This window comes from Bos taurus, chromosome 9 (genome assembly GCF_002263795.3).
Source record: "Bos taurus isolate L1 Dominette 01449 registration number 42190680 breed Hereford chromosome 9, ARS-UCD2.0, whole genome shotgun sequence".
NCBI classification, from domain to species: Eukaryota; Metazoa; Chordata; class Mammalia; order Artiodactyla; family Bovidae; genus Bos; species Bos taurus.
This window is the reverse complement of record NC_037336.1, coordinates 12,504,327-12,520,666: the sequence shown is the minus strand read 5'-3', so window position 1 is coordinate 12,520,666 and position 16,340 is coordinate 12,504,327. Positions and strand designations below refer to the sequence as shown.

The following is a 16,340-nucleotide window of genomic DNA, read 5'->3' as shown; positions in this document are numbered from 1 at the left end:
TTCTTTATCAACTGAGCCACAAGGGAAGCCCAAGAATACTGGTGTGGGTATCCTATCCTTTCTCCAGCGAATCTTGTCTACCCAGGAATCGAACCAGGGTCTCCTGCATTGCAGGCAGATTCTTTACCAGCTGAGCTACCAGGGAAGCCCTAAGTACAGGTTAAACTTCAGTAGAATAGCACTGCTGCCCTGAAATCAATGAATAGATGCTGCTTTTCCCTGAAAGGCACAGAGATGACCTTTGGAAACCTGCTACGTGGGTTATTCTGGCAAAGAAACAAGCTGGTGACTAAGTACATTGAGAGTTTCCCACACACGCTCAACACACAATGCAGTAGGAAGGAGATTAGTAGGAAGGGGATAAGTAGGAAGGAGAGTAGTAGGAAGGAGAAAGGAAGATGATGGAAGGACGGCTAGAGAGGTGCCAGGTGGATGCACCAGCAGCTGCACCTCGGTACAGAGGGCACCCAAGGGTCTCAGTCATTCAGCCACATTAGGGGCTTCACAGCGATGCAAAAACTAAAATTCAAATCGCTGTCTTCTCCTTGCTGGCTAGAAAAACCTCCTTTTTGCTCAGTTTACTCAGTTTATCCCCACTATGAGTCATACATTTTCATTCGTTCTCAGCACATAAAAAGTATTTTAGGCATGTCAGATGACAGCTCTCTTTTGGGTTTTCCACTTTCCTTCTTTCAAAGTGGTCATTATTGCTTGTGGGGGAGGGCAAGGAGTTGGAAATCAAATTATGAAGCCAACAGGATGCTTTGTTATCAGTGGCACAATCTTGTACACATTTAGCTCTGACAATCTAAGGAAAAAGAATCTTAATCTTCAAACGACTATGCTTCTGATTCTTATTCATTTTATTGCTGCTATGCTGCACCAGGTTCTGCTTACTTCAAGCCCTGATGAGTTATCCTCGTCTTTGATGACAGTTCTAGTTCTCACTGATGAGCTTCTGACAAATAGCGGAATAGTGCAGCAGTGACCTCCACAAAGCAAACTGGCAAACAAACTTACTAATGCTTCAATCACAGTTTAAGAAGATGATGCATTTTGATTTTGGCAACGATCTAACACTCAAGAAATATTACAAATGATTTATAGGAGAACAAATTTGCTGGACCAAAGAGACTTCAGACAACTCTAACTGCTGTTGTATTTTCACCATTTTGGAAGATATTAAGGAATAAAAGAAAAAGAAATGTAGTTTACACATTGTATAAGGCATTCCTTTATCCTAAAACATTCTTATTAGGGTACATAATTCAATGACTGTTTAATAAATTCTTTACAATAGAAAGACAATCTTTGTTTCAGTGGAAAACTATGTGTTGTTTGGAGTACGTTCTTCTAGGTTATCGATTTCTGATTTTATGGGGCAGGCTCTGCACCTTTCATGGCCTTTGAGCTATTTTATGATAGTGTAAGTTGCAGCAGGAATGCAAAATAATTCTTGTCTATAGATATGTAAATAAATACTGTCTGGTGGGGGTTCCTCTGACTTCCTGCTTTCACTGTGGAAGCAGCCAGGTTTGCCTCTGTTTGCACATTCAGTACTCCTAATCTGTATACACTTCTGTTCTTGGGATAGTCCTCTGAACTGGCTATAACATCTTCCTAGTTCCTTCATTGATAATAACTTAAAATATTTACACATGCTTTATTTTCTATGTGTATGAGAGTCACGTTTTAACTTTTATTTGTTTGGAAAACTATCCTTTAACAATATAAAGGAAGAAGAGTAGAAAAATTTGAAACACAGTATCTGTAATCTCTGATCTCACAGATGGTTACCACTCTTTTCTCTTTCCCTTTTTGTACCACAATTTTACTAATAGCTTTTGTTCAGCTACTATTTCTTCTTTTAAAGCCTCAGATAAACTTTCTGATGAGTGACAAACAACACAACAATTTGTACTTCAAAGCTGTGCTCCACAAAGTTAAAACAAATAAGTGAGCCCCTGAACATTTTAATCAAGGTTAAAAAAATTATTCGTTTTTATTTTGCAACAGACTGGCACGCATGAAGCAGTAAGTTGATTTGTAAGAGAACTTTGTTAGACCTAAACAGATGAGGCAACTCTTCAGATAATTATAAGTGCTGTGTATTTGCACAAAATTTCCCTTTTGGAAGTTCATTTATAGTTTTACTGAGACCACTCATGGGAATCACTGCACTGTGTTCAAAGGAAACATCTCACAACATCCCATAAATAAAACCAAATTTTTTCACTCACCGTGCCCCACCAGAGAGCATCCGCGTATGTAGAAAACTCCTTATTAGCATCCTTTTCCACCAGATAGACAAGGAAAGATGAAAAAATCAGAACCAAAAATCCTATGTACCACGCTGTGATTAATTCCTAGATATAAAAAGAATGAGAGATTTTTTTAGAGGTGAAAAATACTTGAAACAGAAACAAAAACAAAATCTAAGTATGATTTCATGTCTTTGACTACTACTTGGGTATGGTGGTGGTGGTGGTGGTTTAGTCACTAAGTCACGTCTGACTCTTGCGACCCCATGGACTATAGCCTGCTGCTGCTAAGTTGCTTCAGTCGTGTCCGACTCTGTGCGACCCCATAGACGGCAGCTCACCAGGCTCCCCTGTCCCTGGGACTCTCCAGGCAAGACTACTGGAGGAGGTTGCCATTTCCTTATCCAGGGCATCTTCCCGACCCAGGAATCAAACCCGGGTCTCCTGCATTGCAGGCAGATTCTTTACCGACTGAGCTATGAGGGAAGCCTTATAGCTATAAAAAGAATGAGAGATTTTTTAGAGGTGAAAAATACTTGAAACAGGAACAAAAAACAAAATCTGAGCATGATTTCATGTGTTTGACTACTGCTTGGATATTTATGGTGACTTTTACATAATCCACATTGTGTCCTCGCATGGCTTTATCCAGGTTCTGAAAAGCCCAAGTTTGCTTTCGAAGAGTTTGGCGACCAGGGCGGCCGCGGGTGCGGAAGCCGGAGCTCACCTTGCTGTGCGCGTAGACCACGGAGCCCAGCAGTTTCCAGGTGCCGCCGCGCCGGTCCATACGCACCATGCGCAGGATCTGCAGGAAGCGCAGGCTGCGCAGTGCCGACGTGGCGAAGATGTTACCCTGAGTTTTGGCAGAAACGACCGCTATGGAGGCGATGAGGACAATGGTATCTGAAAGAAACAGGTTGAAGCCGCCGTAAGTCGCATGGCCAGGAGGTTTTCCTTTCCCAGAGAGGATTTCAGAACGCGTCACTTTGGACCTATTTGGGGCCCTGGGAGCAGAACTTGAGCTCCAGGCTGGCGCCCGCCACGTGAACTCTGTGATGGCCGAGGAGCAGAAGGTGGAGGACTGGGCCTTCTGCTGACACGTTCTTACCCCTCGGCAGTTCTCTGCATTAGCCATCCAGTTTGGACCACTTCCTGTTTAACTTTTGAAGAACTGGACGTGGCCTTTGGAAGGTCTGGTGCTCTGGGGGGCTAGGGGCTGGGGGCACCCCCTACTGCAGCCCTGGTGTCACGGTTGGAGCGGGGTGTCCTGCCGGCAGGAGCCCCAGCCCCGAAGCTTCCCCGATGATGCCGTGGAGGTATCATAGCCTGTCTAGCTGTGAAAGTGCTGCTTCGCACAATCATGTTTCCTGTTTTCTTGCCCCCAAAGCTTGTTGCTGCTTCCTACAAAAATTTCATTTCTGTTGTTGTATCTGCAGCTTTGCAGATTGAAAGAAAGGCCTCAACTAAGCTAAATGCTTCAAGCGCTCTGGGTAGAGTCCTTTATAAACTGCTGTCAGTCAGTTTTGTGTAACTTCTGCACTCAAGTTAATTGACATTCCGTTTGCTATAACAGAGGAGGTAATGGTCCACACCGTGCATGGGAATGGATATTTAATGTCTGACATATGGACATTTGGCTTAAATCATACCTGCTAAAAAGAGCAGCTAACGAAAGCGCAGAAAAGATAAAGGAGGACTTAATCGCTCCAAGGGTAAATATTGGAGTGATGGAAAGTAGCTTTGAAGTGGGAGGAGTGAAGTGGGATAAATAGCCTCCCATGGCGATTTTACAAAAAGTCAGCTTGACCTGCTCATCCTCAGTAAAATGTCCTTCCTGCTCCAGGTGGGCGTGCAAGGCCAGGCAGCAACACTCAGACCCCTCGGGGTGCAGCATTTACTGTGCTTCTGGGGTCATCAGGGTTAACCGCTGAGTGAATGTGGATTTTTCATTCAGCCCAGTCCTTCACGCTCGCAGGAAGGTCTGGCCCCTGGGTGTGGACTGTGAGGATCTTTAGAGTCACTCTCCTGGTGCCCTCTTGGGTCAGGACTTGGAGAGAGGGTTGGGGGTTGGCACACAGGTCAGTGGAAGGCATTTCTACCGTTAGATACGTAGGCTGCGTGAGTTTGTGGTTGGCGCACAGCCAGCCACAAACTTGTCCTTTTCTGTAGCTATTGGAGAGGAGCGGAAACTAAATATGTTAATACAAACACCAGGCACGTTAAGTGACTAGAAGTCAGTTGCAAAGCAGAATGTACAGTGTAGTCTTACTTAATAAAAAATACATTATACGACTAGGAAAAACATGTGAGGATATACATAGAATATTATTTCTCTCTATGGGTTGAGAGGTGGGATGAGAATGTGGATAAAGGACTTTTCACTTTTGAAGTTATTAAGTTCATTAATCTTGGAGTTTTATAACAATGAAAACATCTTTTGAAATCAGGAAAAAATTTAAAAAAGAGTTAAGTGTGAAAACATCTCTTGGTTTTCATCATTCGGAGGGATTTTCTTCTGAGACAAGTGGTTTATAGACAAAGAAACATTCCTTATATGGCCCTGCTGGATATACATTATGCTTCTATTTCTCATTGTAGTACTACTTCCTCACAAGTGTACAAAGAAAAAGATACAATACCCTACTTACTATGCTAAAATATTAGAAATAGTTGAAATAAATAAATGACCAGTGTGGTTGCAGAAAACACAGACTTGAAATTTACTTTGTCCAGGCATTTTCTTTAGTTTTAAGTTTTTTTCAAATGTCATATTGTTGTAATCCTTGTAACACCAATATCTGTTAGATATTCTAGATGAAAAAAGTGAAACACAGAAAACATATATTGTATCAGTTTTTAAAAATTAGCTATAGAGCAGTTACACTACAGCACCAAAGTATGTTTTTAGTAGACAAAACCTAGAGGAAGTAAAAGAAACCCTGTAGGTCTGAGACAGTTTCAACAACCATGCTCACAGTGAATCATAATCTAAAGATTTTAAGTCACAAAATATGCAAAGGTAACCATAGATTTGATTTAACACCCTTATTGTAATTCGGATCAGAAAGTCAGAATTCAGTGACATGAAGTCATAAGTGAGCAACCAAATGGCACCGATGAGTCAGCAAACAAAAATGCTTCTGCTTGGGTTATAGTCATCCGCTGGAGTTTTGCTGTCGGTACATCTAGCTATTTCCCAGGTTACTATTTTAGAAGTTGTGAGTACTCTTGTCTTATTTTTATGTATGTATGTATGTATTATTTCTGTAGTCCATTACTTAGGAGACTACAGCTTCCACAAGGTTGGATACTTGTATCCCAAGTACCTAGAACAGAGCGGGCACTCAGTAAATGTTTATAGAATAAACTTAAGTTAATAAACATTTACAAGTAGCTTGAGCTTTCTTCTCTTACCACATCAGTGGCTTAATAACTGGAACATCAATCAAAAATACTCTTAAGTTAATCAAACCAGCACGGAATTCTACAGCAATGTAATAATTCATAGCCGTCATTCATTGACATTTATAAAAAGCAAAACTCACTAAGGTTTACCTTTTATAAGCGTGGGTAGGTGTGGCCTTTAAATATGGCCTCATAGGAGGCTCCTAACTGCCCTCCTCCCACAGACACACCACATGAGCAGCTACACATGCAGAAATTCCCTCTGGAGGAAATCCAGAAAGAGAACGCTCACATCAAAACAGCAGGAGAGGCTGAGACGTGGTCACCAGAAACCCCACTCCTAGCACAGTGCCAGACACCCAGGAGGGACCTCAAACTCCTAGCTTCTCCTTGAGAGACTGAGAGTTTGAACCCCACATTTAGCACCCCAATTTTTAAGACTCTTACCAGAGGGATCAGCCCCCCAAACACCTAGCCCTGAAAGCTGTGAGGCTTGCATCCATGAGACACACATACTATAGCCGACAGGGAAGCAGATGTTAGTGGGTGTGAGCCCTGGGCTGTAGAAATCCCCATCTCCCTGTCTTTTCCTGAAAGGATTCTACTTGCCTACTTTACAAGCTGCTGCCACAGGTCAGGCCTCCAATTTAAATGCATCTGGACAGTGACTGCAGTTCTCTCCTGAGGTCACAGGAGCCAGTGGACATGTCTCCTGCCCTCTCCCTCTGGCCTGCTCCAATTTGCCAGTATCCTTCTCGAGGAGTTTTTATGCATATCTAGTGGCCCAGCTTTTGAGGCTGCTGCTTGGGAGAAAAACCTCTGGATCACCTGGCTCTGACAGCCAACAGGGCTTGCATCCAGGAGTCCTACAGGGTTATAGCAAAGAAAGTTCTTAATGGGTTCAGGACCCCGCAGTCCCCCGCCCCCATTTCATGGCTATATATTAATAACTGGGTCCAGTACAGAGGGAACTGGAGAAGGAAATGGCAACCCACTTCAGTATTCTTGCCTAGAGAATCCTGGGGACAGAGGAGCCTGGTGGGCTGCTGTCCATAGGGTCGCACAGAGTCGGACACGGCTGAAGCAACTTAGCATGCATTGGAGAAGGAAATGGCAACCTACTCCAGTGTTCTTACCTGGAGAGTCCTGTGGACAGAGGAGCCTGGTGGGCTATGGGGTCGCACAGAGTCGGACACAACTGAAGTGACTTAGCAGCAGCAGCAACACAGAGGGAGCAGGTGAAATGCCTACCTCCCAGTTTCTCCCTGGATAAGGTCTAATCACATACTTTCCCAGCTGCTGCCTGAGGGTCCAACTTCCAACTGGCCTTCATCCAGAAGATGACTGTGACCCTCTGCTTGAGACACTGATGAGTCTTGGCACATATTTGACCATTGGGAGCCACTAAGACCATGGTGGTTAGACAATTACAAACTTTTCAAAGACAATGAGAAGCAAAGGCTAGGCTAATTGTTGATGTTCATCTCCTATATAAGATCTGTCAGTCAAGACTAGTGTAGGTGGCTATTTTTATCTAATGCACAGAAATTAACAGAGAGTCAAGGAAAATGAAGAAACAAAATAATATGCTCCAAATTAAAGAACAAGACAAACTCCCAGAAACAGATCTTAGTGAAACAGACAACCTAGAAGAAATAGTTAACTTACTAGAAACATATAATCTAACAAGGCTAAATCAGGAAGAAATAGAAACTTTGAACAGGCCAATCACTAACAAAGAGATGGAATCAATAATCAAAAACCTCCCAGTGAACAAAAAAGTCCAGTCCTTCAGTGGTGAATTAAATCATCTGAAGAATAAATACCAATCCTTCTCAAACTCTTTCATAAAAAAACAGAAGTAGAGAAAGCACTTCTGAATTCATTTTACAAGCTCAGTATTACCCTAATAGGCTTCCCTGGTAGCTCAGTTGGTAAAGAATCCACCTACAATGCAGGTGACCACCTGCAATGCAGGACACCTGCATTCAATCCCTGGGTCAGAAGATCCCCTCTGGAGAAGGAAACAGCAACCCACTCCAGTGTTCATGCCTGGAGAATCTCATGGGCAGAGGAGCCTGGCAGGCTACCACCCATAGGGTCGCAAAGAGTCGACTGAAGTGACTTAGCAGTAGCACTAATCTAATATCAAAACCAGACAGGATTTTGGACCTTGTCCAAAGATAAAAGTACACATCCCTGATGAACATAGATGTAAAAGTCCTTAACAAAATCCTAGGAAACTAAATTCAACAATACATTAATAGGATCATATACCACGATCAAGTAGGGTTTATTCCAGGGATGCAAGGATGGCTCAATATCTGCAAATCAGTGTGATATACCACATTAACAAAAGAAAATTAAAGTGATATAATCAACTCAATAGATGTAGAAAAAGCATTTGACAAAATTCACACACTTTTATGATAAAAGCTCTCAAAGAAGTGGATATAGAGGGAACGTACCTCAGCCCATAGTGAACATCACATTCAGTGCTAAAAAACTGACAACTTTCCCTGTAAGAACAAGTTAAGGATGCTCATGCTTGCCTCTTTTATTCAATATAGTATTGAAAGTCCTAGTTAGAGCAAGCAGACAAGAGAAGAAGTAAAAATCACTCAGACCAGACAGGAAAAAGTAAAACTCACTACTTGCAAATGACAAAGCATTATTTTACTGAAACAAATGTTGGAAATAATGAATAAAGTTGTACGACACAAAATAAATAATTCAAAAATCAGTTGTGCTTCTACACACAAACAACCATTTATCAGGAAGAGAAACTGAGAAAAAAGTCCCATTCATAGGAGCGTCAAAAAGAAGAAAATATTTAGGAAGGAATTAAACCAAGGAGGTGGAAAATCTATTCTGTGAAAACTATAAAACATTGATCAAGGAAACTGAAGGAGACACTAATATGGAAAGATACTCCATGCTGATGGAACAATTCATATTGTTAAATGTCTGTACTACCCAAAGCAATGATTCAATGCAATCTCTGTCAGATTAAAGTGCTTCTTTCCCCCCACAGAAATGGAACATTAGTTCTAAATCTGTATGGAATAACAAAAAAACCCTCTGAATAACCAAAACAACCTTGACAAAGAATGAAAGTAGAAATATCACACTTCCTCACTTCATATTATAATACAAAGCTGTAGTAACAAAATAGTATGAAACTGGCATAAAAAAAGGTCAACGGAAACAGAATACGGAGCCCAGAAATGAAGCCACACATATATATGGACAATTAATTAATGACAGAGGAGCCAAGAATACACAATGGGGAAGGGAAAGAACAGTCTCTTCAGTTGATGGTGTTGAGAAGACTGAACAGCCCCATGCAAGAGAATGAGACTGAACACTATCGCACGCCACTCATAATAATTAACTCAAAATGGGTTAAAAACTTAAATGTAACACCTGAAACTATAAAACTCCTACAAGAAAACAGGGGGTAAGCTTCTTGACACTGGCCTTGGCAATGATATTTTGGGTTTGACGTCAGAAGTGAAGGCAAGAAAAGCAAACATTAACAAGTGAAACTATAGCAAACTGAAAAGTCCTGTACAGTAAAGGAAACCATTAACAAAATGGAAAGGCAATGAAAGAGAGAAAATGTTTTCAAATCACATAGCTGATAAGAACTTAATATCCATAATATACAAATAACTCATACAACTCAATAGTAAAAAACAAACAAATTAAAAATTGGGCAGCAGATCTGAATAGATATTTTCCCAAAGAAGACATCCAAATGGCAGATGTATTGAAAAGGTGCTCAATGTCACTGATCATCAGGGGATGAAAATAAAAACCTGTTAAAATGGTGATTATCAAAAAGATAGGAGATAACAAATATTGGTGAGGATAGGGAGAAATGAGAATGCTTTTGCTTTGCTGGTCAGAATGTAAATTGGTACAGCCACTATGGAAAACAGTATGGAGCATCCTCAAAAAATTAAAAATAGAACTATCGCAGCAATCCTATTTCTGGGTATATATCCAGAGTTAACTAAAGCAGGATCTTGAAGAGACACCTGCACCCCCATGTTCATTGCAGCATTATTCTCAATAGCCAAGATTTGGAAGCAAGTTGTGTCCATCGATGAATGGATGAATAGATAAAGAAGATCTACCTATCGTTATTGAAATATTGTTCATCCATGAGATAGAAGGAAATGCTAATGTCTGCAAAGACATGGATGGACCTTGAGGACAATAAGCTAACTGAAACAATCCAGATAGAGAAAGATAGATACTGTATATCACTCATATGTGGAATCTCAAAAAGTAAAACTCAAAGGAACAGAGACTAGAATCATGGTTACTGGAGGAGGGTAGTGGGGAGAAATGGGGAGATCTTGGTGAAAGATTACAAACTTCCAGTTATAAGGTGAACAAGTCCTGGGGATCTAATGTATAGAATGATGATTATAGTCAATAATGCTGTATTATATATTTGAAAATTGTTAATAGAGTGAATCTTAAATGTTTTACCACAAAAAAGAAATGGCAATTATGTGAAATGATGCAGTTGTTAACTAATAATCACTTTGCAGCCTATAAGCAGGTCAAATCAATAGATTGTACACCTTAAACTTACACCATGTTTATGTCAATTACATTTCAATAAAGCAGAGTGGAATTTGGGTAGCAACTTAAGCTGCACAAGTAGCTATTTGTCTAAAATGTTTTTCTTTTTGCAACGTAGGAGCATTTAAGAGAAGACAGAACATTTTAGTACAATGTAACAAATACAGACAGCCTTGAGCCTCACTGGCTTCAAATTCCTTTGTTCATCTGTTGGTGTGTGAAGCAGTTAATTAAGGGTCAAGCATTGTCTAGGACACTTGCATTAAAATGAATATTCATTCATTCATTCATCTGATCATCAAACTATTGCAAATATTTATCATGTCCCATCCATGTACCAGGCATTGCTAAATGCTTTATGTGCACCAGTGGTTGTCAGAGGGGAAAGTTTTCCTCCCGGGGGCATTCGGCAATGTTTGGAGTGTATTTGGTTGTTGTAAGTGGGAAGGAGTTGCTACTGCCACCTAGTGGTAGAGACCAGGGTTGCTTCCTAACATTCTGCAACGCCTGGAACAACCCTCTGGTGGCGGGGGGAGGGAAATGACCTGGTCCCAGTGTCAGTAGTGCCAAGGTTGCAAAGCCTTGTGGTCCATCGTTTCATTTAGTCCTCCAAACAGTGCCATAAAGCAGACAGTATCATTGCCATGTCCTCCTTAAAAACAAAGAACTGAGGCTTGCGGGGCTCAACTAGCCAAGGCACAGCATCTACAAGTGGCTGTGCTGGCCCTTACCTGACTCCCGAGCTGTGCCCTTAGGAGTCATGGTGCATCATTCCTTGGATAATGAAAATCAGGGTGAAGTAACTGGAGGGTTTGTGGTCGGGGGGAGGGAGAAAGGGGTAGGCTGCAAAAGCAGGTGGAAACTAAAGCAAGAATAAATTCGTTATTGTATAAAGTGCTCAGGAAAGAAAGAAATGCCGGGAAAATAAAGCAGAAATAAATTATATTAAAACAGACAGTACTTTTATGGATACGTCCATAGAAAATGGGATTAGAGAAAGAAATAAAGCTGCTAATAAACAAGGAGAAGCACCAAATTACATGAAAAAATAAAAAACATGTAATCTTAATCTCGAGCTCCTAAATGCCCCTCCCAATGAAAACAATTTTGGAAGTAGGGAAGAAACAATTATTGATTATAATTAGCCCATTAGAAATGTGGAATATAGGCTTACGAGGTATTAGGAAGTAGGCTCACATACTCACTGAATCACTTAGTGATTTATGGATTAATTCTTGAGATTTGAGGACACTGCAGATTTGAACAAAATACTAAAGTGATATTTAAGACACATTAAGTATTCAAGATTATTATTACACCCCACTGGAACTTTGCTCTAGTATTAGCAAAATCAATACAAATTGATCACACTGGGCCCTGTGTGCTGCCCTGTGTAGAAGGGATTAATCAGTGAAACACTGAAAAATCCTCATCCAAGGTTATCCTGTCATGGAGTGACAGCTGGGTTAAAGCAATGTTTGAACTTGGTGGGCTGTTTTGTTGCTACAATTACATGCCACAATTCACCTATTAGGGAGTATATTTTAGTACACTTGGCTTAATTTAAAATCATAAAGGGAAGAACTAAATCACATGGATTAAACAATGCACAGATGAACACTTCTAAACTAGTAATTATTAGGAGAGAGAAATTTTCTAGAGGCAAACCACAAACGGGGTTCATCTTGACATTTATAATAGATTTTAACTGGAGACTTTAGGCTTTAAGGTTTTTTGTAAATTATGATAGTGTCTCAGAAAGTTTTGTAACAGCTAACATAAATCTCCCCTTGCACTGTAAGCTCATTTCATCTTGCTGCCTCTGGTCAAAACAGAAGTGCAGCAAATGCTACATTCCTGGCGATTCCATCCTCTCCCACCACGTTTTTTGTTCTAATTCCTTGAGCTCCTTTCAGTGACCTCACCATAGGCTAAACTTTGGAAAATTTTAATGAACTATCTCATTTAAAATTATAAAAGTAATAGCTGCTATAAAATATCAGAAGTTTAGACATAAGTATAAGGTAAGAAGTAAATTTATGTAATTAGCTACTTCTTTAGTATTGAGCAGTAGATTACTTTAATCTTTGTTACTGAAATGATTCTGAAATGAACAGCCCCATACATAAATTTTTGTAGGTATTCTCTTAAGGATACATTCTTAGAGATTGGATTGCTGGGTTGAAGGTTGGCATGTGCTGTGTTTTGATATCCAAGTGCCCTCCAAATGATGGTACCCAAGTGCTGATTTTTCACTCTCTTTACTAATAAAAAGCAAAAATAACAATAGTAATAAAAATACCTAAAGCTTACTATTTACTGTGTGACATTAAAGGCGTAGAATATTAAAAATTTGTGATAGTTTTCAATATGATAGATACAACATCACCTTTAAAAAAAAACAGATTCTGAATTTCATGTCATTACGAAGTCAAGTCACCACAAAGGCCTTTGCCTATGATTATAAAAATACTTTCCTAGAGTCTCTTTGGTGTATTGAGACGCTCATCGAGTGAACGCATGTTCTTTGTGGCAGCGGTAGCCAGCTGTCCTCCCCAGAAGCCTGCTCCTCCTCCGAGGTGCAGAACAAGCTCTGGGAAGGGGCTGCCCACCAGGGATGTCATTTCTCATCTGCTCGCTTCCGGGAGTGGGGATGTGACCTGTCCTAACTGATGGACAGTGAATGGAGAGGGCGTGAGCCATGTCCAGGCTGAGGGGACGCAGATGGCCTGAGGGGCTGTCTCCCCATCCGCCAGCTCACATGGGCACTGAGGATGTCCTTAGAGCCAGATGCTGCAGATGACGGGTCCTTGTCAGCCTGGGCCTGAGTGAATGCGCGGAGCAGGGCCTCTCCACACACCCCAGTCTCCTTGAGAAGCGCCTGCACTGGACTACCGCACAAGTGAGAAATGAACTTTTACTTTGAGAAGTTACTGGAGTTTGAGGATTTGTATAACAATTAGCATGACTTTATCTGAGACGTCTTTGTGTGCTCAGTCGCTCAGCCATGTTCAAATCTTTGCAACCCCATGGACTGTAGCCCACCAGGCTCTTCAGCCCATGGGATTTCCTAGGCCAGAAGATTGGAGTGGGTTGCCATTTCCTTTCCCAGAGACAGCTTTCACTTTTATGAAATATAGGTTTGTCTCTATGGAGAAGCAGAGAAATGATCTTGTTTTTTTTATCATATATGATAGTCAGCTTTTCCAGTACCACCTAAATAAAAAGTCTATTCTTTTCCAAATGTTTCCATATACTCACCGAGAGGTCTGTTTCTAGAGCCTTTCTGTTTTATTGCCTACTCCTGCATCTGTATGACACTAGATATTAGGCAGGGTAATATCCCCTCAGTGTCATTCCTTTTAAAAAATTATCAATTATTCTAAGCCTATTTCTTTTCCCAGGTAAATTTCTGAATAAAATGTGTCAGTTAAACCCCAGCGTCCTGATGCAGATTGCACGCTGGGTTTGTGGGTGGGCACCTTCTTTCCTGCCTCCCTCACCTCACACCCAGAGAGCTGTTTAGTTCTGAGAGCTGTTTAGTCCACAGTCCCTCCCCACTTCCCTCCTTCCTCTAGTCCTGGTTCAGGGTGAGGCTCCCCCTCTCCCAGCCACCCCATGAACTCCGACCAGCTCTTCACGCTCCTGTCTTTGCTTTCTTTAAACTCATGTATTCTATTACTAAACGGTCAGAGTGTTCCTATTACGTCTATGATCAAAACCATTTTTTTTCCAACACTCAGATCAAAAATCAAATTCTGTTGCCTGGCTTCAAAATGCCCGACAAAATGCTGCAGCTCTTTCTGGAAGACTCTTCTCCTTCCTTGTACAGCCAGCTCTCAGCTGCTTCAAGAGCTCAGCCCAGGCGTCAGGCTAGCGAGGGTGTGGTTGTGTACTGGTGCCTGGAGCTCTGCGTGCACGCTGTCACACTCACTATCCCTTCAGCAGTCATCTGCTAGCCCGCCTGTCTCTTCCAGAAACTTCAGTAGGTGACTAAAGGCAGGCAAAGCATTTCTTTTTTGTTGTAAACTCAGTGTCTGTTCAGTACCTGCCATAGTACAGATGCTCAGTACTGATCTGATGGATATTTCCTTGATGGGTTATTTTCTTACAGTGAGCACACAGAATAACATTTTATAATATCAAGGGTCTTAGAAATAATAGTTAAATAGCCCACATTTTGCAGTTGAGAAGCACAAGTATACAAAATATAGAAAAGTTAAAAATGTGCTGAAAAACCCCACATAGATTGAAATGCAATATTGTAAAGTAATTAGCCTCCAATTAAAATAAATAAATATATTAAAAAAAAAACTTCAAAGAAATATTTGCAACATATATGATGATGGCCAAAGGATTCCTATCCTTAATGTGTAAAGATAATATGAAGATATGCTGGTAGAAAATTGGACAGGAGGCATAAATATAAATTTAACCCCAAGAAAAAGTAAAAATGGCCAATAGGTATGTGGAAAGAAGTTCTTTAGCATTTCGAGCTTTGAAATTTAAAATAGTAGCAAGGTACCATTTTAATCTATGAAACGGACAGCATTTTTTTTTAAAGTCAATATTTACAAAGAGGAGGAGGAAAAGTTTTCTCATGAAGATTTTACGTAGCAATAAAATGGTTTAACTTTGTGGGGGAGGGAACTTTAGCATTATAGGCCAAAAGTATTAATTATCTGGGGGCTTTCCAGATGGCTCAGCAGTAAAGAATCCACCTGCAATGCAGGAGATGTTGTAGACTTGGGTTTGATCCCTGGAGGAGGGCATGGCAACCCACTCCAGTATTTTTGCCTGGAGAATCCCGTGGACAGAGACTATAGTCCCTAGGGTTGCAAAGAGTAGGACATGACTGAAGCATGCATTAATTTACAATGCATGCATTAACTATTTGAACCCTATCCTTTCAGTACTTGTACTTCTAGGAATTTAGCCTAATGAAAAAAATCATAGATGTCAATAAAGGTTCATTATAATATTATTAAATAATATAAAAATTTAGATTCTAATTCAAATCTCTAACAAAAATGGATTCATCAGAAACAATCCAGTGCCTCTGTTCCAGAGCATGGACTACAGAATCCATCTGCCTCGGTTCCAGCCCTGGCTCCTTCTCTTACTAGCTGGGCAGCTGGGGGTAAGTTACTGAATCTCTGTGTGCCTTAATTTCTTTATTTGTAAAATAGGAATCATAAAAGTGCCTGTATCACAGAGATGTGGTTAGCACATTCAAAAGGTCTTTGTTCAGTGTTAGCCCATAATAAATTTTATCCAACTTCTATCGTTGTCGTTGTTCAGTTGCTAAGCTGTGTCTGACTCTCTGTGACCCGGTGGACTGCAGCACTCCCAGCTCTCCTGTCCTCACTATCTCCTGGAGTTCGCTCAAACTCATGTCCATTGAGTCAGCAGTAGCAGTATCATCACCGTGGATAACTACATAACCACAAACCTCATGTTTTAGAAGGATGTTGATGAGATAGGTAGGATACACAGCAGGATGTTAAGTTGCTACCAATTTTGCCTCCAAAGGATTATGTGTTCTTATATATAAAACTAAATACTTTGAGTACCTATACCTGATGCTAACAGTGATTCTCCTTGGGTGGTGGGATTAGTATAAAGTTCAGTTTCTTTCACCCCACTCTAGTGCTCTTGCCTGGAAAATCCCACGGGCAGAGGAGTCTGGGAGGCTGTAGTCCATGGGTCGCTGAGGGTCGTACACGACTGAGCGACTTCACTTTCACTTTTTACTTCCATGCATTGGAGAAGGAAATGGCAACCCACTCCAGTGTTTTTGCCTGGAGAATCCCAGGGATGGGGGAGCCTGGTGGGCTGCCGTCTATGGGATCACACAGAGTCAGACACGACTGAAGTGACTTAGCTTAGCTTAGCTTAGTTTCTTTAGACACGTCTACTTTGTCCAAATGACCTATAATAAGCCTTTGCTGCTTTTGTAATGAGAAAAAAGAGAATTATTAGTTATTTAAAATAGAAGCTATTGGCCCAGGAAGGCCGGTCACTGGCCAAGGGAGTCAGTGGTGAGAAGGGGTGTTTGCTGGTGTCCCTGGTATA

General features: G+C 41.0%; 1 protein-coding gene across 3 annotated transcripts in view; it reads right to left on the bottom strand.

The window, feature by feature from the left end:
* KCNQ5 (potassium voltage-gated channel subfamily Q member 5) overlaps positions 1-16,340 on the bottom strand; it is a 649,180-nt gene that overhangs the window by 130,934 nt on the left and 501,906 nt on the right. For all 3 annotated transcript variants that reach the window (XM_024996914.2, XM_024996913.2, XM_024996915.2), the window contains exons 4-5: positions 2,989-3,164; positions 2,241-2,366 (exon numbers count right to left, since the gene is read on the bottom strand). In XM_024996914.2, the coding sequence (XP_024852682.1) occupies positions 2,241-2,366; positions 2,989-3,164 (302 nt within the window). The remainder of the gene's footprint in view (positions 1-2,240; positions 2,367-2,988; positions 3,165-16,340) is intronic.